This window comes from Tachyglossus aculeatus, chromosome X1 (genome assembly GCF_015852505.1).
Source record: "Tachyglossus aculeatus isolate mTacAcu1 chromosome X1, mTacAcu1.pri, whole genome shotgun sequence".
NCBI lineage: Eukaryota > Metazoa > Chordata > Mammalia > Monotremata > Tachyglossidae > Tachyglossus > Tachyglossus aculeatus.
Window position 1 is genome coordinate 249,029 of NC_052101.1, and position 25,946 is coordinate 274,974.

The 25,946-nt window shown below is 43.2% G+C and overlaps 1 protein-coding gene across 7 annotated transcripts in view; it reads right to left on the bottom strand.

Moving 5' to 3' along the window:
* ASAP2 (ArfGAP with SH3 domain, ankyrin repeat and PH domain 2) overlaps positions 1 to 25,946 on the bottom strand; it is a 176,167-nt gene that overhangs the window by 43,862 nt on the left and 106,359 nt on the right. For all 7 annotated transcript variants that reach the window (XM_038772085.1, XM_038772083.1, XM_038772082.1 and 4 more), the window contains 7 exons: positions 24,218 to 24,321; positions 24,059 to 24,128; positions 15,401 to 15,488; positions 12,033 to 12,081; positions 11,755 to 11,921; positions 9,040 to 9,173; positions 2,036 to 2,130 (listed from right to left, as the gene is read on the bottom strand). In XM_038772085.1, coding sequence (XP_038628013.1) covers positions 2,036 to 2,130; positions 9,040 to 9,173; positions 11,755 to 11,921; positions 12,033 to 12,081; positions 15,401 to 15,488; positions 24,059 to 24,128; positions 24,218 to 24,321 — 707 coding nt within the window. The remainder of the gene's footprint in view (positions 1 to 2,035; positions 2,131 to 9,039; positions 9,174 to 11,754; positions 11,922 to 12,032; positions 12,082 to 15,400; positions 15,489 to 24,058; positions 24,129 to 24,217; positions 24,322 to 25,946) is intronic.

Consider the following 25,946-nt stretch of genomic DNA (forward strand, 5'->3'; position numbering starts at 1 on the left):
AGTGCTCATCAGGAAAGGCCTCCCCTTAGTCACAGCAAGGCTCTAATGTGGATGGAAACAGATCCCCAGTCTGTGTTCGCTGAGTTTGTACTTCAGATCTGTTTCTTTCCCTTGTCAGGTCTCAAGCTGCTCAGGGCCCATAAGTGGCTCTGTGTTTTAGCCTGTGCCCTGGCTGCCTTTTAGTATGCTTGGCAACCTTGGGGTTCCTCTCAGGACCCATTTGCTGTCTGACTGACAGCTGTGTCCATGGCCTTAATGCCCTTTGGACGAGTGGCCTGCTGCAACTGCTTTCCCTGGAGGGAGGAGGTCCACTTGTCAGGGCTAGTTCTCTGCGATTCAGAGGGAAGCCCAAAAGTCAAAAAATTCCTGGAACTACTAAACTCCTCCCCAAGATGTGGTGGACCTCTACCCTCTGATTTGGCATGAAAGCTCCTCCAACAGACTGTCTTGTTTCCATTGGACCGTAGAATGAAATGCCTGAAAAATATCTGCCTGGAAGCAATATAAAGAAAGGACCCATGAATACGGTTCCATGACAACTCCACTCTCAGAGAATAAAGATTCATGAGTCCGTTGTTGGGGAGGGACCGTCTCTATATGTTGCCAAGCGCTTAGTACAGTGGTCTGCACACAGTAAGCGCTTAATAAATACAACTGAATGAATCAATGAGGACATTAAGTTTGGTGCCAAGCATTGTACTAACTGGTGGGGTAGATACAATAATAATGATGGCATTTGTTAAGCGCTTACTAAATGCCAAGCACTGTTTTAAGCACTGGGGAGGGGGTGGGGGGATGCAAGGTAATCACGTTGTCCCAAGTGGGGCTTACAGTCTTAATTCCTATTTTATAGATGAGGTCACTGAGGTCCAGAGAAGTTAAGTGACTTGCCCAAAGTCACACAGCTGACAAGTGGCGGAGCTGGGATTGGAACCCATGACCTCTGACTCCCAAGCCCATGCTCTTTCCACTGAGCCACGTTGTTTCTCAACGTGGATAGATACAAGTCTAACATCACCCCTGCTCCTGCTCCCTAAAGGGGCTCTCAGCTTAGGAGATAGGTACCAGGGACAAAGCTGATGTGGGAATGGCCACTACCTAACAGGCAGCGAGAGGAAAAAAAACCTCACAGATGAGTTTTGAAATTCCTTTTCATGTTGTCTTATTAAAACAGCTACCCCAAGGTCCCAGCTGAACAATAATTAAGGCAGGAGACACTGTGGTTGAAGTAAAGAAAATGCTTCGGCTTGCAAGCAGAAGCAGCCTGGCATAGTGGATAGAGCATGGGCTGAGTCAGAAGGTCACGTGTTCTAATCCTGGCTGCACCACTTGTCTGCTATGTGACCTTGGGCAAGTCACTTCACTTCTCTGTGCTTCAGTTACCTCATCTGTAAAATGGGGATTGAAACAGTGAGCTCCATGTGAGACAGGTACTGTGAACAAACCGATCTGCTTGTATCCACCCCAGAGCTTGGTACAGTGCCTGGCACATAGTAAGCACTTAACAAATACCACAGTTACTATTATTAACTTCTGGAATAGCTTTCTAAGGGAAAGAGAAGGTAGAGTCTGCATCCTCAGTGCTCTTTTAAAACAGAACCATCAACCGTCTGCCTTAGGAAGAAGGAGAGAAAGCTGCTGAGTGGCTCAGTGAATGTCCTCCAGTCCATGAAGGGTTTTGCCCGTTCTTCTTCACGAACACAGAAGACCAAACCAAAGAAACTGGGATTAAATCAGCAGGAGAGTGACTAGGTGGATTTAAGGAACAATTCCTCACCCATGAATAAGAGTGAGAAAACCAGGGAGCAGACTACAGGAGGTGTTGAAGTCTCTATCTCTGAAGGCCTTTAGAACACAATGATAGGCACCTGCATTCACCTGCCTGGAGGCAGGGCCCAAGCCAGAAGACCCCTCCAAGATCCCTTTCAACTCTAGGATTCTAACAAGGCAGGACAGTGGTTTAGGGGAGGCACACTTTCAACAGCCAATAAGGTTTCTCCACTTAGAAAGTGAGAATCGTCATTCTGCAACTTACATGTCACTGTTCGGACTAGGTTTGACGGAGTCTTCAGCTGGCAGGCCAAATTCCATAATCTCATTAAAGCCAGCATTTCCAATATTCTTAGCAAGCTGTGAAAATAAAAATATGATTTCAGGGCACTCATTCATTAATGAACCTCCATGCAATAGATTACTCAGATGGTGTGGCTCTATAACATAAACATGAAAATTCATTTCCCCTACTCCCTCTCCCTTCTACATCATCCTTGCACTTGGATTTGTACCCTTTATTCACCCCGCCTTCAGCCCTTCAGCAGTTATTTACGAGCTGCAATTTATTTGTCTGTGCATCCCCTCTAGACTGTAAACTCCTTGTGGGCAGGGAGCAAATCTACCAAATCTACCAACTCTGTTATACTATACGCTCCCAAATGCTCAGTACAGTGGTCTGCACACAGTAAGCACTCAATAAATACCACTGACTGATCAATGGATTAAACTCCAGCTATATGGATTTGTCTTCTATGGAGGAGTAAAACCCCTCAAAGATAACAACAAACTGAAGATGAGGATTGAAATAGGGGTTACTGAGCCCGTTAATGGGTAAGGAATGTCTCTATTTGTTGCTGAACTGTACTTACCAAGTGCTTAGTACAGTGCTCTGCACACAATAAGTGCTCAATAAATATAACTGAATGAATGAATGAATGGTGAGCTGTTTTCATGAACTGAACACAAACAAGTGCATCTTCCTACAATAGTGGAAGAAACTAAATGCTGATCTGCCAGTCCCAAACTAAGGAGCAGGTATATAAGCTTACAGTCATGTGGTCAGAGAAAAGGTGGAGGGGTGACTTTGAAATGATTCTCAGGTAGGTAGGGATCTTTCTTGAGGGAAGGTAAACAATGAGTCCTCCATCACCAGTGAGGGCTGAATGGTTTGTGCTGGAGCAGAAGGAATTTGCGAAGAACTTCCTTCTCTGAGAAAGAATGGTCTACCGACAAATAAGACCCACGAGAGCTATGGGGCTGGATGGGCTTAACAGCAGTTCTGTTTGGATCCCAGCTTCCAGGCTGGTGATAATGAATCCTTCACCAAACCGAGGGCCCCATCAGGACCGGAGGAAAAGTTTTATTCGGGATTCAGCCTCTATGGCCTTGGACTACTGAGAAGGGTACTTTGGCAAAACTTGCCAACAATTCACAGAGGACCTTTAAGACAACTGTCAACTAACATGGACATTTGTTTCCTCAAGCATATGTTATTGCTATGAGGTGTAAAGACCAGAGTGATCTGGAAAAATAAAAATGATAATGGTCCAAGCAGCATGGCCTAGTGGAAAGAGCACAGGACTGGAAGTCAGGAGACCTGCTCTAAATCCTGGCTCTATTCATTCATTCGTTCACTCAGTCGTATTTATTGAGCGCTTACTCTGTGCAAGGCGCTGTACTAAGCACTTGGAAAGTACAATTTGGTAACAGAGACAGTTCCTACCCAACAATGGGCTTACAGTCTAGAAGGGGGAGACAGAGAACAAAACAAAACAAGTAGACAAGTGTCAGTACCATAAAAAATAGATAAATAGAAGTATAGATATATACACATCATTAATAAAATAAATAGAGTAATACATATGTACAAATATACACAAATGCTGTGGGGGGCGGAAGGGGGTAAGGCAGAGGGAGTCAGGGCAATGGGGAGAAGGAGCAAAGGAAAAGGGGGGCTCTGTCTGGGAAGGCCTCCTGGAGGAGGGGAGCTCTCAGGGCTTTGAATGGAGGAAGAGAGCTAGTTTGACAGATGTTTGGAGGGAGGGCATTCCAGGCCAGAGGTAGGACGTGGGCCAGGGGTTGACGGTGGGACAGGTGAGAACGAGGCACAGTGAGGAGGTTAGAGGCAGAGGAGCGAAGTGTGTGGGGTGGGCTGTAGAAGGAGATAAGGGAGGTGAGGTAGGAGGGGGCGAGGTGGTGGAGGTGGTGGAGAGCTTTGAAGCCAAGTGGCTCCACCACTTGCCCACTGGGTGACTCTGGGCAAGTCATTTAACTTTGTGCCTCTGTTTCCTCATTTGTACAACTGGGGATAAAATACTTGTTCACCTTTCCTCTTACGGCTGTGAACTCGACCAAAACAGGGACTGGGTCCTACCTGTCTACCTTGTATCTATCCCAGCACCTAACACAGCACTTGGCCCACAGTAAGTGCTTTATAAAAATACAATTTTGGAAATCCCTCTAACCATGATAGCTTAGGCACTGGCAAACCAGAATTGAAAATCTATTCTCTTGATTAATATTAATTTGCTATGCTATCTGTTCGGCACCTATTATGTGCCAAGCGAGCACTCCAGCTAAAGGGTTGGAGTGGATACACGTAACCAGACTCAGTGCCAGCCCCTCAGGGAGCTTACTATTCTGATCATACCCAACCTTTTCCTAAAACTCTGGTCCGGCTGTGCTGCTTCACAGTCAACGCGAATAGCTTCCAAATAGATCATCAGCTATAATGCTACGGAGAGGTTAAGGAGGAAGAGAACTCTTTCCCAACTCTCCCCTTCCGGCCTCTGCCTCTAGGTCCCCCCAGAAGGCTTTCTCTCTCTGGCTTGCCTTGGCTGGTGTACAGAAAGACACCTGGCTTCAGCAGCTGATACTCATTAAAACCACTGAATGTTCAGAAAACCTGATATTAATTAGAGGGGAATGTGGAGACATTTTTTCACAATGATTTTCAAATGATGTTCCAGGCTTCACAAAAGCCACCTTGGAACCAGGAACAAAGTTAACCGCACAACCAAGGAGGCTGTATTCAATCTGGCATGCCAGTAAGGCAATGCAGAAATTGTGGACAAAGGTAGAAGTCTGGGAAGATTTGGTTAGGTAAAGCTCAAGAAGGAAAGACATACAACTGCCTCTGAAGTCTGCGGCTTGCAGGAAGCATTTTTTAGAAAAGGGGAATTGCACTTTGTAAACATTCTAGCAAGGAACCGGGGATAGGGACTGCATCTTTTGTAGGGGATGCTGAAGTCAAGGTTCAATCAATGAATCATTCCATAGCATTTTATTTTTTAAAGCACCTACTCCCCCACTCAGGGCACAGCTGGAGACTTTTCAATACTTTACCAGTCTCGACTATGGGAGGGAGAGTCAAGCAAAGGCCTATCCATTCCATTCCTAGCTTGGGCAGTGGCTAGCGAATGGAGGGCAATCTGCTACAAGTTAAAACTCACCTATGCTGGGCAGCAGAAGTGTGGGAGAGAAAAGAGGGCGTAGACTCAAGTTTACTGCATGGAAGGAGGCAATGGTAAACCACTTCCATATTTTTACCAAGAAAACTCTAGGGATACACTGCCAGAGTGATTGCAGATGGAGGTGGGGTGTTCTGGGTGAGATGTGTCCATTGCGTCACTATGGGTTGGAGATGACTCGACAGCACAAGACAAGACAAGAATCTACTCTAGGCAGAGAATGAATTTAGAATCTAGTGGATCATTTCTGAGCATTTAAAAAGTTGCCAACACCTACTTCAAAGCAATGGTGACAGGACCCAAGGTTTGGGACCAAAATAATTTTGGGGTTCCTTATTCCACCTTTAAAACTTTCTATAAGATCCAAAACATTGCAGGTGACTTTCCATTTTTAATATTCCATTTAAGGTAGATTTACTAGTAGTAACAGCAACTAGGGTTAAAAAGGAGTCATGGGAAACAGGCCTAGTTAGAGATACCCAGTCCTAATGAATTTTATTTTTCATTTGGGATTACCTTTCTGAATGAAAAATACTAAGCTGAAAACCATCAGCCATAGCTTGCGGTTACTGTTTTCATGAATTATTTATTTATATTAACGTCTGTCTCCCACCCTAAACTGTAAGCTCGCTGTGGGCAGGGAACGTGTCTACAAACTCTGTTTAACTGTACTCTCCCAAGTGCACAGTATAGTGCTCTGCACACACTAAGATCTCAAAAAATATTATTGACTGATCATATCCATCTGCTTCTTGTAACCTCAGTTGGTTAGATGGTTTTCTGGTCTCACATTTCATGAATGTGATGCTGTTTAGAAACTAAGCACCATTTTCAGGTCATTTATACTTGTTTAGAAATGTGTTTCCTTTTTCGCCAATTGAATGGATCTCTGAAGCTGGATATTCACCAAGAAAATCTTGTCTTTCCTTTTTTTGATTTTAGAATTAAATATCCATGTTAATGGTACTTTGTTGATGTGTGAATATGATTAGCTCTTTCTCTTAGAATCCTGTTTGATAGTGTGAAATATTTTAGCACAACTTAAACACCTTGGACAGACCCAATCCTCTACATGAATATGGTTTTTGAATAAATTTGCCCTTGAGGTAGACCTACCTAAAATGGAAAGGATCCTGCAATATTGTGGATTTCCTAGGAGGACTGGAAATAAACTCCTAGGACTACTTTCTTCCTTGCCTTAGTGACCTTATACAACTCATCAAGTAGTCAGACTTGGTTGTTACCGGTCTCATTCAGATCCTTCATTTTCAACATTTACAAACCACTTAGTTACTTGGAGGAAAAATGCTGTATAAAATACTACTGCTTTACAGAGGTCAAATGGTCACATGTGGGTGCTCCCCTCCCCCTGTTTTGGCACGTAATTGAGCGTTGGCCATATTTTGATTTCTACGACAAGGCATATGGGTAATTTCAATGCCACAGTTCGCTAAAATGAAATTATATTGGAAGGATCTACTACAACAGCACCATTTTTCTCTTCAACTGTGAAGTACCTCATCCCTTTTGCCCTAAGAAGGGTCCTTTTTTTTCCCTTGTAGTTTACATATTCCCAAGTTAATCAAAGACCATCAACTGGATTTCTGGGAAATACGAAGCAGGTAGGCAGGGCCGATAAATGGCTATAGAAAAAGCTAAATGAACTCTCAATTTCCTGGGTCTAGTCCCATCTCAGCACTGCGTTGTCTCCTTACAACTTAGCTGTATGCTTTGGAAAAATTAGGGCAACAACACTTGCCATGGACAACAGGTGCCCATTGAGAAATGCTGCATTTAGTACATCTGACCATTATTTTCTAATATAAAGTCTTATCAGGAACCCATGGAATTACATGCAGCAGTAGTTCTAGTATTCATTCACTCATTCATTCATATTTATTGAGCACTTACTGTCTGCAGAGCACTGTACTAAGTGCTTGGAAAGTACAATTCAGCAATAAAGAGAGACAATCCCTGCCCACACTGGGCTTACAGTCTAGACTAGGGGAGACAGACAGCAAAAGAAGTAAACAGGCATTAATACAAACAGAATTACAGATATACACACATCAAAGCAAGTAAACAGGCATCAATATAAATAAATAGAATTGTAGATATACACATATATACTTCAGTGCTATGGGGTGGGGAGAGGCGGGGAACAGCAAAGGGAGCTAGTCTAGGTGATGTGGAAGGGAGGGGGAGTGAGGAAAAGGGAGGCTTAGTCTGGGAAGGCCTCTTGGAGGAGGTGAGTCTTCAGTAGGGCTTTGAAAGGGGGAGGAGTGATTGGCGAATTTGAGGAGGGAGGCCTTCCAGGCCAGAGGTAGGATGCGGGCCAGGGGCTGATGGCGGGACAGGCAAGATTGAGGCACAATGAGAAGGTTAGCACCAGAGAAGCGGATTGGGCGGGCTGGGATGTAGAAGGAGAGAAGGGAGGTGAGGTAAGAAGGGGCAAGGTGATGGAGGGCTTTGAAGCCAATAATGAGGAGTTTTTGTTTGATATGGAGGTTGACAGGCAATCACTGAAGATTTATTTATCAAGTCAAGAATTCACAGGTGGGAATGATCATCTACAAATGTCAAGTGTAGACATAGTATAAATAATTTATCAGAAATAGTAATATTCAAGTTTTGCTAGCTCATACTGTCAAACTGCAATTGCATCCTGTAGCATGCTTTCCATTTTCTTGGAAAAGTTAACTGCTCATTAGTAATGAGTTATACTGAACTTTTAACTTCATCTTCCCTTTAGGTAGCACATAGGGGGAAACCCAAGACACACCAAACATTATGAGTGGAACTACTCAAAGACTCCACAGTTCAGTCAATATCAAGATTGGAGGAATCTTGAAGGAATACTGACTTCGGTTTTGCCTCAGTAACGGCATTCCCTTCAGGGCAATTAGTCTCAACTGTAAAATAAATAAGGTCAATATCCACTTAATATTTATAACAGAAAGTATTACACCAGAGTCAATGAAATTATAAATGTTTAAGCAGCCAGCTCTGTATTAAGCAGTGAGATTCAGAGTTTCAAAAATGCACGCTGTGCAGTAGAATATGGTAAGCTGGATTCTACCTAGATACTATTCATTCATTCATTCATTCATTCAATCATATTTATTGAGTGCTTACTGTGTGCAGAGCACTGTACTAAGTGCTTCACTTTAGGGGACCACCCTAAGCACCAAAGGAGAAAAAGCTGTAACTCCATGACCACCTACATTGAACAAATAGTATTTACTAAGGGCCTGCAGCATGCCGGGCACTGTACTAAGTGATGGGGAAAAAAATACACAGGGGGAGAATTACACATGGTCTCTGGCCCTCAGGGGATTCACCATCTGAAATTCTGAAACTGTGTAATACGGAGCTTTGGATTTTGGAATTTAGCTCAAAAGTAAAGACTTCCTGGACAGCTGTGACAGGACAAAACAGAATATTATCTGAAAAGAAAATGTCCAGTAAATCTCAAATGGCCCTACTCCCCTACTCCCTGAGACTATACTTTTTCAGGAATGCTGAAACTGGGAAGCAACTCTCAACAGGACTCTTGGAAAGAGGTGGAGCTGCCTTAGCCACTGGGGGTATGTGTGTGGAAAGACAAAAAATCCCAATGCAAGAATCACGGCCAACTCTGCCAAAGGGAATACTGTTTTACCTGGAAAAGATTTTGAACCCAGAGGGCCCCTGGCATTCCCCAAATTCAAGCATACAAAAGAAAAGTGCAGCACCAAAATCCAAGTACATTTTTCAATTTTACATTTCCCTTAAATTATTGAGCAGTGAGAGTTACCAGAAGCTCCGACGTTCCCAATACATCTAATGTGAGGGACTGCATTCTAGAATAATGAACTCCCAGCTCTCGATGGATTCCAGAACACTCAATGCATGTGAGAATGCCCAGATTGGTGGATAGCCAGGTAGGATCTGCCAGACAAAAGTACATGGTTAATATTTAGGTTACATCACGTGTGAAGTATGAACTAGAGAGGGGAAAGGCAGGAGGAAGGGAGACCAGAGAGGAGGCTGATTACAACAGTCTAGCCAGAATATCTTGATTTCTTAGAATAGAGTCGTGGCTATATAGACTATAAACTCCTTCTAGACTGTGAACTCCCTCTAGATTGTAAATTCCTTGGGGCAGGGAACATTTCTACCAACTCTGTTGTATTGTGTTCTCCCAAGTGTTTAGCACAGAGCTCTGCATATAGAAAACACTCAATAAATACCAAATACTGATTATTTGGGTAGAGGAGAATAATAATAATAATAATAATGGCATTTGTTGAGTGCTTACTATGTGCCAAGCACTGTTCTAAGTGCTGGGGAGGATACAAGGTGATCAGGTTGTCCCCTGTGCGGCTCACAGTCTCAGTCCCCATTTTACAGATGAGATAACTGAGGCACTGAGAAGTTAAGTGACTTGCCCAAGGTCACACAGCTGACAATTGGGGAAGGAGTGGATGCAACCCCTTCATCAACGCACTCCTCTCCCCATCGCCCCAACCCTCATCCTACTCGCTCTGGACCTGTGGCAAGGCAAAGCAGAGAAGGAGTGCTGATACAAACAACTAGAAAGTGGGAACAGTGGCTTTACTGCAGATTGAGGCATTAGAGGAGCAAAGTTTGCCAGCTAGGTTGTAGTAGCGCTTAGAACAGTTCTCTGCACATAGTAAGCGCTTAATATATGCCATTATTATTAGTAGTAGTAGTAGGAGGAGAACAACGAGGTCAGGTAGGAGGGGGAGAGCTGAGTGCAGATGGAGAAGGCAGAATAAGAAAGTGAGAATTGGGAGAGAAGCAGCAAGGCCTATTGGAAAGAAAACAGGCTTGGGAGTCGGAGGACATGGGCTCTAATCCCTGCTCTGCTGTGTGACCTGAGGCAAGTCACTTCATTTCTCTGTGCCTCAGCTTCCTCATCTGTAAAATGGGGTTTAAATACCAGTTCTCCCTCCTACTTAGACTGTGAGCCCCATGATGGACAGGGACTGTGTCCAATCTGTTTAGCTTGTATCTATCCCAACACATAGAACAGTGATTGTCACCAAGTGAGTGCTTAACAAATAGCATAATTATTTTTTATCCCCTCTTTAGGCGGCCAAGAAGAATGAAGGATTGGATGTGGGTAGGGAGGAGGTGAGGGGTAAATTTTGGGATGCTCATTCATGATGCCTTCAATTCAGTCAACAGTAGCGGCTGGCAAAGTCATCAGGGTAAGGGAGGAGGAAGGGAGGGCACTGGAGTTTAAGGAGGAAGTCGCAAGTCGGCAATAATGGGTGCAGGCAGGGGACAAAGGATTCAATAAGGATGAAGGAGGTGGGTTGTTTGAGCAAAGGAGAGGCGAGCCTCTGACAAAAGATAGGGTTCTAAACCTACTTTACAAGCCTTCAGAGAATGCCTGTGTTCTTGTGCATTATATTTCTCTCCTCAGCACAAAGCTGCACACGTGTAATTTCACTTATGCATTTCTCCATTCAGCTCTTTGTTCAGATGTTTTATTCAAACGTGCTTACACTGTTTCCTGCTTTATCCTTATTTTTCCTCTGGCTTATGCTACCTGAAAATAATTTTTGTCTGTCTCCCCCATTAAATTACAAGTTCCTTCAAGGCAGGGAACATGTGTTTTACTACCCTCATACTTTCTCCAGGTCTTTGTCCAATGCCTAGTGCTCAGTAGGCTCTCAATAAATACCTTTCTTTCATATTTTGATTGTAACTGCATTCAAACATTATAATGCCACAAACTATACAATAAAATGTAACTCTGTCTCATGACCCAGTAGTCAGTGGGTGACTTTGGGCAAGTCACTTAACCTCTATGCCTCAGTTACCTCATCTGTAAAATGGGGATTAAGACTGTGAGCCTCCCGGTGGGACAACCTAATCACCTTGTAATCTCCCCAGTGCTTAGAACAGTGCTTTGCACATAGTAAGTGCTTAATAAATGCCATTATTATTATTAGTAGTAGTAGTAGTATTATATCCTTCATTACTAAGCACTGTGGGGTGGATATGAGCAAATTGGGTTGGACACAGTCCCTGTCCCATGTGAGGCTCACAAGTTCCCCATTTTACAGATGAGGAAACTGAGGCATAGAGTAGTGAAGTGACTTGCCCAAGGTCACACAGCGGACAAGTGGCAAAACCTTGATTAGAACCCATAACTTTCTGATTCCCAGACCCATGCTCTATCCACTACACCATGCTCCTTGTAGGGAAATATCACATATATCAACTCAGCTTAGCACAGTGCTCTGCCATTGATTGCCATAATGCCATTAATTGATTGATTCCTCTGCTTCTTGGGGCCCTAGTCTGAGGTCCCAACTTAAGAAAAATTTCAGACTTCCTGGGGCTACACATGCACATTATAAATAAAAATTTATACTGGAATTAACCACCTACAGTGTGTTTTTTTTGTATGAAAAAGAAAACATTTTTATTAACAAATTAACTTTACAGAAATACATTTTTCAATGTTGGTATTTTTTAGAGGAATCTGAGTCACCTGGTGCTCCACAGTCACAACACACATCATTCCCTGTCATCCTCTGGACCTCAGATATAATCTCCTTGGTCAGTTCCTGGACAATGTTATTTTCTCCAGTGTTGTCATCACCTTTAAATGCATTATTTAAGGCTTCTTCTTTGCTGTTCTGGAGCACAGACATCCATCTAAGAATAACGGCAACAAAATCAGATACCAGTTCTGACAGAAATGGAATGTACAATCTCCAGGACATTTATGACCCCAGAGGTAAGGGATGCAGTTGCTGGGTAACTTACATTTGACATTCTTGTTCATCTTCTGCTTGAAAGTGATATGTTCTGTCATCTGCGCAACAATAAAAATTTCACACATTGGCCCTAAACACTAATCCATAAACAATTATAAACAAAAATGGCATATAATTAACCTCCTATCACCTTAATTCTCTACTGAAAAATTAATGGAATTTTTGAAACCACAGATTCTTCCAGATACATACATGCATATCACAAGCAAAGGCTGTGTTCATTTGTTTTAAAGGTCAAACTGCACTTTCAGAATGTGGATTAACAAAGCTGTCCTAAAGAATTGTCTTAGAACAATGATTTCAGATTCTATCATCCAAAACTCACATGTTTATATACTTACACATACATGAATGTATCTGTGTGTGTGAGCACTATATTTATAGAAAGAGAAAATCAAATTTTAGCTATTTGGAATGATTATTACGAGACCATGCTGAGATAACAAGCGGATTTCCTCTTAGTAACCTCTATTACTGGTAACTCATTTTTCTCTATCAGTAAAGTGTGTCCCTAGTGGAAGGAGCCTGGGCGTCAGAGGACCTGGGTTCTAATTCCAGCTCCACCACCTGCCTGCTGTATGACCTTGGGCAAGTCACTGCACTCCCTGTGCCTCAGTTTCCTCATCCATAAAATGGGGATTCAGTACCTTCACTTATTCCTTCCCCCCTCGGACTGTGATTGACCTGGTTATCTTGGCTCTACCCCAGCATTCTGTACAGTGTTCGGTACATAGTAAACCCTTAACAAATGCCCCCATAATTATTCTCAACTACCACTTCAGCATTTCCACTCCAACTACGCATTTGTGCACTTAGACCCACCCATGGCACTTCTGTACCTCTTGAAAGACACACCACAGTCTTTAAATACTAATTCCTATAAAAATCCACTTCCTCCTACAGATCTGTTTCTGTCTCCCCTTTTGGATAGCAAACTCCTCAACGACAGGGAGCAAACTCCTCAAGTGACAGGGATAGATCTCCCAGTCCCAACAGTTCATGATTCCAGAGCACTGGTTAAGACTGCCCTGTGAACCAAGGATGGGCTTAGGCAGGACCCTGCTCCATCGAGAAGTATAGCTTGGATGATTCTGTTTACTCAGCAGGCCCTGGGAAATATCTGTGTTAAAAGGTAGGCTAGTACAGGAATCAGGAAGCACTAAGTTTAGTTCTCATGGACTAGTTGCAGAATTCCAGGACCCCAGGAAGTACTTCTGTACCCCACTCTGCCAAAAGGTTTGGGAAAATGGGGAATGGAGGGGAAAGAGGAAAGACTCACAATTTATTGCACCATTATTCACTACTAAGTACATGTCTACTACAGCTCTAAAGATGTAAGTCATGATATTTGGACAGTAACAGGCTCCAGAAAAGCCCTATAAATGACTAGGGTTTTAAATCTTGAGAAGCAGCATGGCTAAGTGGAAAGAGCACGGGTCTGGGAATCAGAGGACCTGGGTTCTACTTCCACTCCGCAAGTCACTTAACGTCTCTGGGCCTCAGTTACCTCATCTGTAAAATGAGGACTAAGACTGTGAGACCCATGTGGGAATGGGACTGTGTCCAACCTGATTAGCTTGTATTTCCCCAGTGCTTAGTACAATCCCGGCTCTGACACTCGTCAGCTGTGTGACCTTGGGCAAGTCACTTAAGTTCTCTGTGCCTCAGCTCCCTCATTTGTAAAATTGGGATTAAGGCTGTGAGCCCTATGTGGGACAGGGACTGTGTTCAAACTGATTATCCAGTATTACTCCAGCGCATAGAACAGTGCCTGGCACATAGTAAGTCCTTAACAAATACCATAAAAGACCCACTTTTCACATTAGTGCACCTGAGTTTTTGCCTCAAAAAAATTTAAATAACATCGCATGCAAATTTGAAAGCTTCGCTATAAAAACTCACTTTGGACAAATGAGTTGGAGTCTAATATGCCCCTCATTCTTTTAGATTTCGGGAGGTGACCAAGCACACCAGAGTTAAAATTACAGCACCTCCTAATGTGTATGTTCAAGAATATGATATCACTCAGCTGCATGGGTGGCTAAAAACTTGAAATCATAAATAATTCCACTACTGACAGTGCAATCCACAGTAAATTAGAATTAAGTGAAATTTCTGGTATCAGTCTAAATTAAGTGATTTCTGCTCAAAAAAAATCTGCCTTTCAAATAGTTATTTGCCCATTCGCATGGGGGAAAAATAAGTAGCTATTAGAGAAGCAGTGTGGCTCAGTGGAAAAAACATGGGCTTTGGAGTCAGAGGTCATGGGTTCAAATCCCGGCTCCACCACTTGTCAGCTGTGTAACTTTGGGCAAGTCACTTAACTTTTCTGTGCCTCAGTTACCTCATCTGTAAAATGAGGATTAAGACTGTGAGCCCCCCGTGGGACAACCTGATCACCTGGTAACCTCCCCAGCACTTAGAACAGTGCTTTGCACATAGTAAGCGCTTAATAAATGCCATTATTATTATTATTATTAATAAAACTTAGTAGGTAGTAAGAAAGTTGGTTACATGTCTTCGCTTCCTGCACAGAGAAAGATGGGCAAAGAGTGATAAAAACAAAGACTGAGGTGCACAAGGACTGAAACACAGCAGGGAACATGTGGCCAAAGTACCAAAGATGTCTGTAGTGGGGAGGGTGCTGGGGGTATGGCTTGCCGGATAAGAATTTTTCTTCCACTGTGTCAGGAGAAAAAACATATGTGAAATGCCTGAACAGTCAGAGGCTTTGTTGCTGTGACCAATTACATGTTCATACGTCACCACTACCTGGGTCCAGACAAACCACCATTAAAAATAAGAACACCACCAACCTATGGCAATGCAGGTGTGATGTTTCATCTAACACATTTCTAAAATGTTTTAGCTTTTTGTTTGATACTTAACTTACTAAAATTGGCAATGTCAATTACTTTGGGAAAAAATAAAGTTATATAACAGGGTTCACAAAGCACATGAGAAGGCTGAAATCTGCACTTGGTGATGGGAGAAAAAAACAGTTTTCTCCCACGTGTGTTCAGTAGGTAAACTGTAATTAAGAATGTCATCATAGCAGCATTTCTGACATCACAGTTTGGTGCAACTTTCAGACTTCAGCGACCTCTCTGGAGGCAATCATAAAGAAACTCAAAGATTAATAGATAAAGGAATTTAAAGATAAACAGCTAGGCGTGTTTTAGGAATAAAACCATGTTACTGAAAATAAAGCACTTCTTTCCTAGTGTTATTTTACTTTCGCACAATTATCATTCAATTGAAAGTTTCACCCTAATCATTGGTGCTGTATTTAAATAAGCGGTCACCTTGGAAAAGAACAAAAAGCAAAAATCTCCAAAATCTCAGAAACAAACCTACGTGATATAAGGTCAAAACACTTTTTCTCTTCAGGGTTTGTTTTCACTTGGCAGGTTAACAGATTGAGCTTCGCAGGAGGCCGGTTAGCCTAATTTAAGAAAAATAAAAGGGAAGACAGACACAAAGTAACACTTCTCATTACGAAGCTCACTGGATCACTTTTTGCTCATTTGCAATTTTGAAAGGTTGAAAAGACGGCCCACAAAGCTCACAGGTTCCTGAACGCTCCAGTTCTGAGGTCACATCTTTTAAAAGGAAAACACATCTAGTGATCCAAAGTGACTCTCCTACGAACCTGTCCTTAAACAGTTCAAATTTGGTAACTCACATTCTCAAGAAGTTTAGTCAAGATTGTTTTCCACAATACCTCTGCTAGTGGCAAAAATACCAACCCAACACTTCTCGAAAACTGCCTCAGCACCACAAACCTAGGTTGTGGAGAGATAGCTGGAAGGAGAAGTTAATTTTCCAGAGCAGCCCTGTCCCTGTCTCAGAACTCACCAGCTTCCATAGATGACAATGAATCTCATATTCTCTGAGGAATATTTCCCTTTCCCTTTTCCCCATCCACCCTATGGTGAGGTTTGGTCTTAGAAGTTAACCATTCTAGGACCACTGTGATAGGAAATACATCACCAGAAGCAGGGCTCTAAATGCATTACACAAGAGAACTGCTGAGCCATTAAGTCCCAACTTCTGTTGGTCAAGTAGAAGCATTAGTGATGGCATAAGCTTCAGGTCAGGTTTTGGCTAATTTTAAATTCTTTCCATGAAAGTAAAAAAAAAAAAAAATTGCCAAATCCCAGCTGGAACAGAAGGCTGAATAGCCTGTCTCTCAATAATTACTACCTTCAGAGGGCACAAATTGCATATGAGTAATTTCATCCTCTCTCTGAGTGGTTGCCAGAAAGCAGATCCATACGCCTAGAGACTAAAAAGCTCCGAAGACGTGGCTTTGAAAACATATTCTTTCAGTGAAATTTTAACAAAACCACACCCCCAAGGCCTCCTCGCACACACTTGTTACAGTACAAATTATCACACAACAAATTTTATGGGCTCAGCGACCAACTGCAACAATACCACAAAGCATCACAGTTAGTCCAAGGAGGGATAGAGGGATTCACTTTGCACGTAGTGATCACTTGTAGTCAAAGATGACACCCCTGATGGTGAAACTCACCAATGAGTGCAGGTGAGACTGGAAAGGACAATGAGGGCTTCACAACCCAGGTCACACAGTACACACAAAAAGACTGTGCCTTGTACTGTTGTCATGCTTAATGTTTGCAGGGCCTGGCACTGTTTTCTCTTTTGTCTCCTTGTCTCTCATTCCACAAGAGGCTTTTGCTCAAAAATAACAACTTCTTTCTTGATAGCGGTGCTCCATGCTGGTTTATCTTTGGCATTTGACTCCTAGTTTTCAGCTGGGATGATGCATTGTCCGAGGCTTTGTTTTACCATGTCCTTAAAACATGTCCTCAGCCCTCCTTGCTTTCTTTCAGTTTCCTAATTTCAGTTCTCCATATACCAGTTGTTTGGGTATCCTGCGGCTATTCATTCTCTTCTCACCTTCCCACCTATCGTAGCCATGCTGAGGTTCAGTGCTAGGACACTGAACCTCATGAAGTACTTCGTCCCCTCAAAACTGCTTAGAAAATCTCTCTTTCTCTCATCTATATGCCTTTTCTCCACATCCACCTCACAAATTTGCTTTGGAATACATTTAGCAAAATCAATCAATCAGTTGTATTTACTGAGCACTTGCTGTGTGCAGAACACTGTACTAAACACTTGGGAGAGTACAACACAACATAGGTGGTAGACATGTTAGCAAATGCGAAAAGAACTTCATCTGGCACCAACACACTTCCACTTCTAATTCCATTACCATTACATGACCGGGATGAAATCCCAGCTGGGTCACTTGTCTGCTATAAGACCTTCATCAGGTCACTTAATTTCTCTGTGCCTCAGTTCCCTCATCCATAAAATGGGGATTCAGACTGTGAGTCCCATATGGGACAGGAACTGTGTCCAATGCAATTTGCTTGTATTCCCCCTACCCCAGCACTTAAATACCAAAATTATGAATTATTATTATTAACAGTGCTTGGCACACAGTAAGCACTTAACATATACCACAATTATTATTTTTAGTCCCCATCAAAATGGAGTCAAACAAGCAGTGAATATAACCTCAGAGAACTTCAGCTCCTCTCCTGCAAGGCAGGCCCCTAGAAGTATTCCCTGTGCTCTGAAAGTGACTAGTACAACACCATCTTCCCCAAAGGCGTTCCCTGATTATCGACTGATGTAGAAATAAAAAACCACATGTGGGCCGCCTGCTGCAACCTTCCCGTAATCATTACTGGTTACCAATTAAAGCTCCTGCATTAATGTTTTGGGTCTTCACCTCCACAAAAGTAGCACTGCCTAGATTCATTCAAGCGATTCTTTCTGTGCTCTACACACAGTAAGTACTCAATAAATGCCACTGATTGATTGATTGATTCCCATACAATAATGCTTCAACAAAGAATGCTAAGCAGTGAATATAAATTGTTCTCCTTGGGAATTAACAAACACTGTTGCCACAATCGTGTATTTAGGACATGCCTGAAGCCTAAAAGAAGCTTAATATAGGAGGCAGCAGTATGGTGCCTTGGAAAAAACTGGAGGAGCAATGACTATACATTGTTCTCACTGGGAATTAATAAACATTGTTGACTGCAATCCTATATTTAGCATATACCTTAGGCCTACAGAAGCTTAACAAGTTACACCTCTCCTTTAATATGGGAGGCAGCAGTATGGTGCCATGGAAAAAGCTGGAGGATCTGGGTTCCACCTGCTGTGTGACCTTGGGCCATATTGCCATATTCTCTATCTCTAGGCTGTGTGACCACATTCTCTGTCACGGTATTCTCATCTATAAAATAGGGACAATACTACGCACCATTCCCTATCTCATAGGGATGTTTCGAGAGTAAAAATGGGACAAGCAGAGTGAGACCAATTTGGGAATAAAAGTGCTGTACGAAATTAAGGCGGTATTATTTTCCTCTGGAATCTGCATTTGTATTGACTGCTAGGGCATCTGGCTGCACTCACATGCTGACATCTCAACCTGGATGAAGTAACGGGGTATGTTGTCCCAGACAAAGGCTTACAACTTATGTCTTGATCTAGGTTCAAAACCTATATCTTGATCTGGGTTCGAAACCTGTCGAACCTAGGTTTTTTGTTGTTGTTACTGGCGGCTTGTCTGCAGCATAGCCTAATGGAAGTGCACGGGCCTGGGAGTTAGAAGACCTATGGCCTAATCTCGGCTCTACCACCTGCCTGCTGTGTGACCTTGGGCAAGTCACATAACTTCTCTGTGTTTTAGTTTCCTCACCTGTAAAATGGGCATGACACATCTGTTCTCTCTTCCCTTAGGCTGACACACTGATGTGAGACCAGGACTGTGTCTGACCTGATTGTACTGCATCTACCCCAGTACTTAGTACAGTGCTTGACACACAGTAACTGCTTAAAAAATACCAATTATTATTATTGATCTTTTTGGGATAGGTTACTGTCATTCATTCATTCATTCAATTGTATTTATTGAGCACTTACAATGTGCAGAGCACTGCACTAAGCACTTGGGAGAGTACTATACAACAATAAACAGACACATTCCCTGTCCACAATGAACTTATAGTCTGAGCAGGGGGAAAGAGACATTAATATAAATAAATTATGGACATGGATAGAAATGCTGTGGGGCTAGGAGGGGGGGATGAACAAAGGGAGCAATCAGGGCAATGTAGAAAGGAATGGGAGAAGAGGAAAGGGGATTAGTCAGGGAAGACCTCTTAGAGGTCTTCAATAAGGCTTTGAAGGGGGGTTGGGGGGAGAGAAATTGTCTGTCAGATTTGAGAAGGGAGGGCGTTCTAGGCCAGAAGCAGGACGTGTCAGCAATAAAATCTTCAGAACTGCCACTATAACCAGGAAAAACAGAAAAAGGAAGTTGCCCTATAAGGAGGCTTTGGAGAGTAGGTCTGCAGGCTCACATAGAATTCACCTATGAGAAGCAGCACAGCGTAGAGGAAAGAGCACAGGCCTGAGAATCAGAGGACCTGCGTTCTAATCCTGGCTCCACCACGTGCCTGCTGTGGGACCTGGGACAAGTCACTCAACTCCTCTGTGTCTTGGGGGGGATTAAATACTTGTTCTCCCTCCTCCTTAGAATGTGAGTCCCAAGTGGGACAGGGGCTGTGTCCTACTTGATTATCTTGTATCTACCCCAGTGTTTCTTCTATTAGTATTATTTTGTCATTGTTATATGGCTTCAGGAGCAGGAAATTCAAAGATCTGGGGCACTGAATCCCCAATAGAGAGGATGAGCGGGTGAGAAAAGCCTTAGTAAAAAACGCTAATCTATTCAATGAAATCATAAACATGAAACCTATCATGTGAAAAATGTTATTCACCTTGGTAAAATTCTGAGAAACATTATTCATGCTAGATGCTGTGGAAGCAGCGTGGCTTGATGGAATGAGCATGGGCTTGGGAGTCAGAGGACCTGAGTTCTAATTCCAGCTCCACCACTTGTCTGCTGGGTGACCTTTGACAAACCACTTTTTACTGCCTCAGTTATCTCATCTGTAAAATGGGGATTAAGATTGTGAGCCCCACGTGGGACAGCCTGATTACCTTGTACCTATCCCAGGGCTTAGAACAGTGCTTGGCACAGAGTAAGTTCCTAAGAAATACCATTATTATTAGCGCAGTTCTTCTGTGTAGCCTAGTGGCAGGAGCACAGGTTTGGGAGCCAGAGGTCATGGGTTCTAATCCCGACTCCGCCACTTGTCTGCAGTATGACTTTGGGCAAGTCACTTCACTCCTTTGGGCCTCAGTTCCCTCATCTGTAAAATGGGGATTAAGAGTGTGAGCCTCAAATGGGACAGGGACTGTGTATGACCTGATTACCTTGTATCTACCCCAGTGCTTAGAACAGTGCTTGGCACATAGTAAGCACTTAACATTTAACAAATGTTAACACTTAACAAATACCATAATTAGAGAAGCAGTGTGGCTTCCCAGACTGAAGCCCCTGTTGCCTCTCCTCCTCCCCATCTCCCCCGCCCTACTTCATTCCCCTCCCCACAGCACCTGTATATGTTTGTACAGATTTATTACTCTATATATTTTACTTGTACATATTTACTATTCTATTTATTTTGTTAATGATGTGCATCTAGCTTTAATTCTATTTGTTCTGATGACTTGACACCTGTCCACATGTTTTGATTTTTTGTCTGTCTCCCCCATCTAGACTGTGAGCCCGTTGTTGGTTAGGGACCATCTCTATATGTTGCTGATTTGTACTTCCCAAGCACTTAGTACAGTGCTCTGCACACAGTAAGCGCTCAATAAATACAAATGAATGAATGAATGGCTTAGTGGAAAAAGCACGGGCTTGGGAGTCAGAAGTCAGGGGTTCTAATCCTGGCTCTGCCACTTGTCAGCTGTGTGACTTTGGGCAAGTCACTTAACTTCTCTGTGCCTCAGTTCCCTCATCTGTAAAATGGGGATTAAGACTGTGAGCCCCACGTGGGACAACCTGATTACCTTGTATCCCCCCCCCAGTGCTTAGAACAGTGCTTGGCACATAGTAAGCGCTTAACAAATACCACCTTTTTCTTTTTCCCATTGCTCAGGACAACCCCTACCATGGGTCCAGTGAAGGGAGTAAGTCTATTGAAAACAAAATGACAAATCCTCTTCTCTCAGCCCCTGCTTCCTGTGCCAACAGTCTTCCAGATCCCAAAGTCAAGAAGGCTTTTATCACCTTGAGCAATTGAGGAAAACAATGAAAGATCAATCAATCAATCAAAATTATTGAGCACTTGCTGTGTGCAGAGCACTATCTAAGTGACTGGGGGAGTACAATGTAACAGAGCTGGTAGACATACTCCCTGACTACAGTGAGGCTGAATTGCAGAAGGGGAGACATTTGTATACATAAATTATGGAGAAGTAAATGAGTGCTGTGGAACTGACGGTGGGTTGAATAAACAGTGCAAATTCAAGTGCAAAAAAACTGCTTGCACCCCAGATGGGAAAGATGCCTTGGCTTTCAGCCAAAGCCCAAGTATTAAGCCTGTTTACCCTTCTTCTCACCTTCCTCCAAACCAACTCTGTAAAGCAAACAGCAGGAAGCAACAAAAGGTTTTTTTGGTCACTAGAGAAAATGAAAGTATAAAGTAACCAAGTTCATTTTTATCCATGTATGGTAAGCAAAATGACTTTGGGCATCCTAAAGATAAAGGAGAAAGTCTTTTTCTCCTTGCAGAAAAAAAGCAAAACAAATCAGCCATTCCATGGGCTACAGACTTTCAGCTTCATTTGTAAGCTTCTCTGCAATGCCAGTCCCCTGTGTTTCCTCCTTTTGGATGCAGGTTTTCAATAGGGCTTGATGAAGCTCTGGGATTTGCATTTATACAAGCAAGTAGGCAGTTTTCCTAATGACCACCTCACTGGCCCTAGCAATACAGCTTTCCAAATGACCACCTCACTAGCCCTAGCAATGTGGCGGTCACATGGCGACTGGGAACTCAGACTCTTGGGGTCTAGTCCCGGACCGGACACAGATCTGCTACACTCACTCACTTTGTGTCTCTGTTTTCTGCAATTTGAAGATAACATCACTGTCCTCTTAATACATACAGCTATTGTGGAAGCAAATGAGATTAGTCGATAGAAACGCTTTGGGAATAAACATGCTCATTTTATCATGGTATTATTCATGATGTTAAGTGTGTGTTGTCCAATTCCCACACAAACTGCAAAATTTTTCTGGAAGACACTTTTTCCCTAGCAAACAATCTGGGGAAACATTAGCTTTCAGACTTCGCATGGACAAAATTCATAGAGAGCACACTGAAAGAGTAAGAAAAAAAACCATTTTCACCAACTGGGTATCTTGCAGGGGACGTGAATCCCAGTTTTATCAGCATGGAGGAAACATGAGAAGTGACAACATCGCATTCACATTTTAGCCTTTTTCACTCTTCCCCATGCAATGACTACCTCAGGCTTTGTTCACTGAGAGGCAGAGTCAGTGCTACCAATAAAAACGAGGGATTGTGTACACAGAGTAGTTGGGGAGGGCATCCCTGGAGAGTCTCTTCCACTTACCTAAGGTTGTGAGCTGTCCAGTGTGATAGCTTCTCAGGGAGATGGATTATTTTTCTCTGAGCACTGGGACACAGGACTCGCTCATCAAATATTTAAGGAAGCCAAAAACATCATCTTCAAAGGGAAAATGCATACAACCATGCACACATACACTTGGATGGATGGAATCTCCAGTCCAAAATGATGGACATTGGACATGGACATTGGTCCTGTCTCTTCTGGCAGGCTCTGAGGTATGCAAGAGGAGCGGAGGCACGAGGTACACGGAGGATCTGGGGTTGCCCATTTGAGGAAAAGCACTTGGTCGTTCTACAGTTCCCCAGACTACCTCTCCCCCAGTGCGTCTCTCCTTTGCTGCAGCCAAAGGAGTGACTCTAAAGGACTCGGTAGCCGAGTAGAAGATCGGATGTCAGGAGGACCCGCCTCGGCCCCAAGCTCCCAAACAACGGTGTTCACCGGGCAGCCCCAAGGGAAGCTTTCAGTAGGTCTTGGTACCTCTTCTTTTCTTCTGGCAACTTCTGGAGTTTTGTTCCAGTGCTGGGCCCTCCATAGAAGATCGTGATCGTCCATTCACTGAGCACACCATCACCTATTTGGCTGTGATCTGTGTATGGTTGTATGTGTGGTTAGGAGGGAGGAGATGCCTCCACTGAAGCTTACCATGCAAGTATGCCTTAATAGGCCAATTTGGGATTCAGAGTCCAACCCCCTCACATCAAAGGTGACCTTGGTTGTGCAACCAGATGTGTTGCATGTAGCTCCTGGGGCTGCTTTTGCATCTGACTCTGGCTCACAATTCTTTGGAAACATGGAGCTCTAATGTGACCGGATGATGGAGTGAGGGAAGATTTACGGCTACAAGGAGCCATTTTAAAAGTTTTCATTTCCCCACTTCAACAATTGTATGGAAAAATAAAAAAATGAGAGGAGAAACTGAGGTACTCCGATACAGGTCACGTTTTCTATGTTTAATTATTTTCAACATACTTTTTCAAGATCCTGAATTACTTTATGTCCATCCCAATGTATTTTAGGCCCTGGGACTGGCTGCTATATCATCTCCAACCTATGGCTTGTGGGCAGATTGTACACAATTAGAATTTCTAAATGGCCTTCGATAGTTCAAGTGAGTCCAAGACCCCAAGGCAAGTTGTCCATTCTGCCTTGTATGCCATTGCCTCAAGACTTTTCCTCCTTACAGAAAAAAAAGCAAATGCCAATTTTCGGCAGATCTGAGCCATCCTCGGCTAACCACAACAAAGAAGTTTAAACGCTTACTTTGCCTAGACAGGAGGGGACAATTTCAAATGTTCATCTAAGCACCTGACATGAGAGGGAATCTAAATGTGGTTTTACAAGAATCTCACATTTTTTTAAGATCATAAGATTAAATTCTACTCTGTATATACTCATTTTCCAACACACACTTATCGGGCCTCCGTAACAGAAAACATAACGATTACTTACTGTACCATGCGATATCGTCAGAAACCCGTTTTTAACGGAACACTTTCTTTTCTGCCATACTTTTCGGATTCTGTTTTAAGAACAAAAACATGGTCTCAAAATTGAGAAGAAATGCTACGCAGGCCTAAAATACAACTCTTCCGTTGACCTCGTACCCACCCGTCACTTTTTTTGTAGAGATTGCCATTCCTTTCAGTGCCATGCTCTTTATTTCCCTGAGGCTGGTGTAAACTGTATGCTGTACTCTGACGAATTTGGGAATCCTACAAAACCGCAAAGAAAGCACGATTTTGATGTTAAGAATTGGCCATTCTCAAGAAAGCAAATGATAATTTTCCTTTTTTCTTTTATACCAGGCACATGAGGGTCACAAGAAATTTAAAACATTTCTCCACGGGCAAATGAGGAGGCAGATAAAGGCCTTCCGAACTCACTGTGCGATGGAACAAAGACGGTGACTGCCTTACAGCTCAGAACAACCAATATTAGCTCCCAAAATATTCGCCAACATGGAAGCCCCAGCCTGCAGCCCAGCCACAATTTCCCCAGGACCCCTGTACACAGCTCCCTATATAATAATACTGCCCAGGGAATTCCCTCCATTTGGACATTACATCCTCCAAGGGATCCCGCAGAAAGGCTAAAATCCAGGCTAAGGAAATTTTCAGTCGAGGGAGGACCCACACTCGTCATGGCCCAGTTCTATAATAATAATAATTATTATTATTATGGTACTTGTTAAGCACTTACTAGGTGTCAAGCACTGTTCTAAGTATTGGGGTAGATCCAAGTTAATCAGGATGGGCAAAGTCCCTGTCCCACGTGGGGCTCACATTCTTACCAAAAGCAGTACGATGCAGTGGCTAGAGTATGGGCCTGGGATCCAGGGTGTCAAGGGTTCTAAAGCCAGTCTACCACTTGTCTGCCTTGAGAACTTGGGCAAGTCACTTCACCTGATTGAGACTGTGAGCCTCACGTAGGGCAGGGACTGTGTCCAACTCAACTGGCTTGTCTTCACTCCAGCACTTAGTACAGTTCCTGGAACATAGTAAGCTCTTAGCAAATACCACTATTATTATTATTATTGCCAATAATACTATTAATCCTCATTTACAGACGAGGGAATTGAGGCCCAGAGAAGTTAAGTGACTTGCCCAAGGTCACACAGCAGACATGTGGCAGAGAGTGGGATTCGAACCCAGGTCTTTCTAACTCCAGGCCCAGGCTCTATCCACTAAGCCACACTGCTTCTCTCTAAGCCACGGGAGGAGATGAGAATTCTTCCCTATGTCCTAAAGGAGATCTCTTTACTTGACCTATTTTCTAGATGACAATGATGATGCTAATGGAGTCTCTCAACGGGAATGACTGATGGGCCTTGGGGTGCTGAGACTTTGGGACCCAGACCCTAAGCAATCACCACCGGCAGCCCCTCTCCACCTGAATAGTGCTCAACAGTGGATGATTCTTCATCCCGTACCACCACAAGGTCAATCACACAAAAAGCTTCTCATCTCTAAGATCAATAGTTATTTATTTTGATGCTACTGATGCTTGTCTACTTGTTTTGTTTTGTTGTCTGTCTCCCCGCTTCTAGACTGGGAGCCCACTGTTGGGTAAGGATTGTCTCTATCTGTTGGTGAATTGTACTTTCCAAGCACTTAGTACAGTGCTCCACACACAGGAAGCGCTCAATAAATGCAATTGAATGAAAGAATGAATGACTGAATGAATCTGGATATTAAGTGTTCTAATAAATTTGAGGGGGGAAATGTTTGAAAAGATCACAAGTCACAGCCCAAAAGCAAAGGAGGACCCCACCCTCAAGACTCTAGGTAGGGGGTGTCTAACCACATGTGCAACCACCCAATCTCCAGGGGCCTTAGTT